The sequence below is a fragment of the Cnephaeus nilssonii genome (assembly GCF_951640355.1).
Source record: "Cnephaeus nilssonii genome assembly, chromosome: 12".
Lineage (NCBI taxonomy): Eukaryota > Metazoa > Chordata > Mammalia > Chiroptera > Vespertilionidae > Cnephaeus > Cnephaeus nilssonii.
Window position 1 is genome coordinate 2,795,730 of NC_137083.1, and position 1,948 is coordinate 2,797,677.

Here is a 1,948-nt window from a genome sequence, read left to right on the forward strand (position 1 = left end):
AAATACCTGTTGTATTTGAATATGTCTTTTTTAGTATTTTGATCGGAGCTAAATGGCAAGCTCTAGAGATCTTCTGGCAATTTCCACGTGGAAATCACCGCTGGTTTTGCAGCTCAGCCCAGGCTCAGGCATTGCTTTTTCCAGAGGAAGGTGAACAGAGGGGAATGCTGGCTCATGGGAAGCCATGTTCACGAGAGAAGCCATGTTCTCTAAACGTTACCTTGCTCAATCACAAAGATTAACCTGAAATATATCAACACTGTCATTTCTATCTTCTCTACCAGTGAATACTGGAGAAACATTTTTTTATACACATAACCTTTTCTAACTTCTCGTTCAGAAGCCGGGCTGGCCCAGCACCCATTCTCTTCGTGTGTAAGTTTCCAGACTTGCACAATTATTATATAAAACATGGTCTCCGGCGTGGCTATTTATATATGCTATTCACCGTAATACCCACATCCTGATTTATAATTTTTGCTTTTATAAATTTTTAGGGTTCTATTCAAGTAAAGCTGATTTCAATACCCATGTTTTATTTACTCACTTCATTTATTCAGGCTCCATTCATTCACATTTCCAACCCTGATTTCATTCAGGAGAGCCAGGCTGGGGGTTCAGTGTTGTCCCCCAATATTTCTCCACATATATAACCCATGAGCATCATGGCAGAGTAGAGAAGGCTGCACCCACCGGAGAGGTGGCCCCTCTTCCCCTCCCCATAACCCCCTCCCTGGCCTGGCCCGTGACCACTTTTGACTGTAAGATGAGAAGTCACGCTATGCTCATGGCAGACCTGGCTTTGAGAGGCCTGGCAGCTTCTGCCATGGCCCCTAGAAGCCAGCAACCCCTGAGAAGGTGCAGCTCCCTTGACATCCCCTTGCCCAGCAAAGCCCCAAGCTGCCAGCCTTGACCTTCAACCTCAGCGGCCGCTTCATTGCATTGTGAGAGATGCCCAGTGAGCACCCGCCCGAGCCAGCTGGACACAGACCCCTGAGAGATCCTTGCCACCCACCACCACCCTGCCGGCCTGGTCGTCCTCAGGCACTCGGCACTCAGGTGGTTTGTTTCACAGCAGCAAGCATCCATATCAGGCCCCTCAAGCCCAGTATTCAAAACTGAACCTACGATCTCAGCTTTCTCACCAAAACACACGTGTTCTTCCTCCGTGGCTCACAGATTCTTCCAACAGCAAACGCCATCACCATCACAGGTCTGCGAAACTCGGGCAATGTTCTTCTCGCCTCTTCTTCGGTCAGTTGCCCCAATGAACCAGTCACGGGGCCACTAATTGTCTCTTCCAAGCATCCTTGAACAACGGGATCTTTTCTGTCCCGCCAACACGGATGTGGTTCTCTGCACGGGCCTCTCGCTCTCTCCTCTACTTCACCAGCTCCTACTAGCAGGCCCGTCTCTGCTCTGACACAGGGAACAGGTCACAACAGAGCCAACACTCAGTAATGGTGCTTCCAGAGCAGCGCCGCCAACTTCCGGGGTCTGATTGCCAGCCCCGTGTCTCCCGAGTTCCCAGTCCTCACGCCTCATCTTCCTCGGGGGCGTCCCTGCACGTCCGTAGGCCCTTTCCTGCTCCTCCCGACGTCAGAGAGGCCGTTTTCTTGGTGCGGGTCCTTCCCCACTTGCTGGTCAGAGCCGATTGTTTCCTCCAAAGCCAGGCATCTGTGCTTCCCGTGCAGCCTTCCGTGTGCCTGAAGGCATGCTTTCTTGGGACTGTCCTCCTCACGGTGTGGGAGGCCCACGCGCCGGGGCACCTCGAGTGGCAGGCAGAGCAGGGTAGCTGGTCTCCCTAAGGACGGCGTCTTGGCTGCAGACACCGCAGCTCGCACTGGCTTCTCTGTAAGGGGCCCACACACACGGCGCTCATGTTGGGAGAGAAGGGGAAGGGAGAGGGTGGTGTGTGTTGGCTTTCGTCTTCTTTCTCTGTCAATTC

At 52.5% G+C, this 1,948-nt stretch overlaps 1 protein-coding gene across 1 annotated transcript in view; it reads left to right on the plus strand.

Moving 5' to 3' along the window:
- Positions 1-1,314, plus strand: part of VSTM2A (V-set and transmembrane domain containing 2A) — a gene marked incomplete at both ends in the record, with an annotated part of 6,609 nt that extends 5,295 nt beyond the window's left edge. The window contains one exon of the mRNA XM_079786816.1: positions 1,180-1,314. Within this exon, the coding sequence (XP_079642942.1) occupies positions 1,180-1,314 (135 nt within the window). The remainder of the gene's footprint in view (positions 1-1,179) is intronic.
- Between the last annotated feature and the right edge of the window lie 634 nt (positions 1,315-1,948).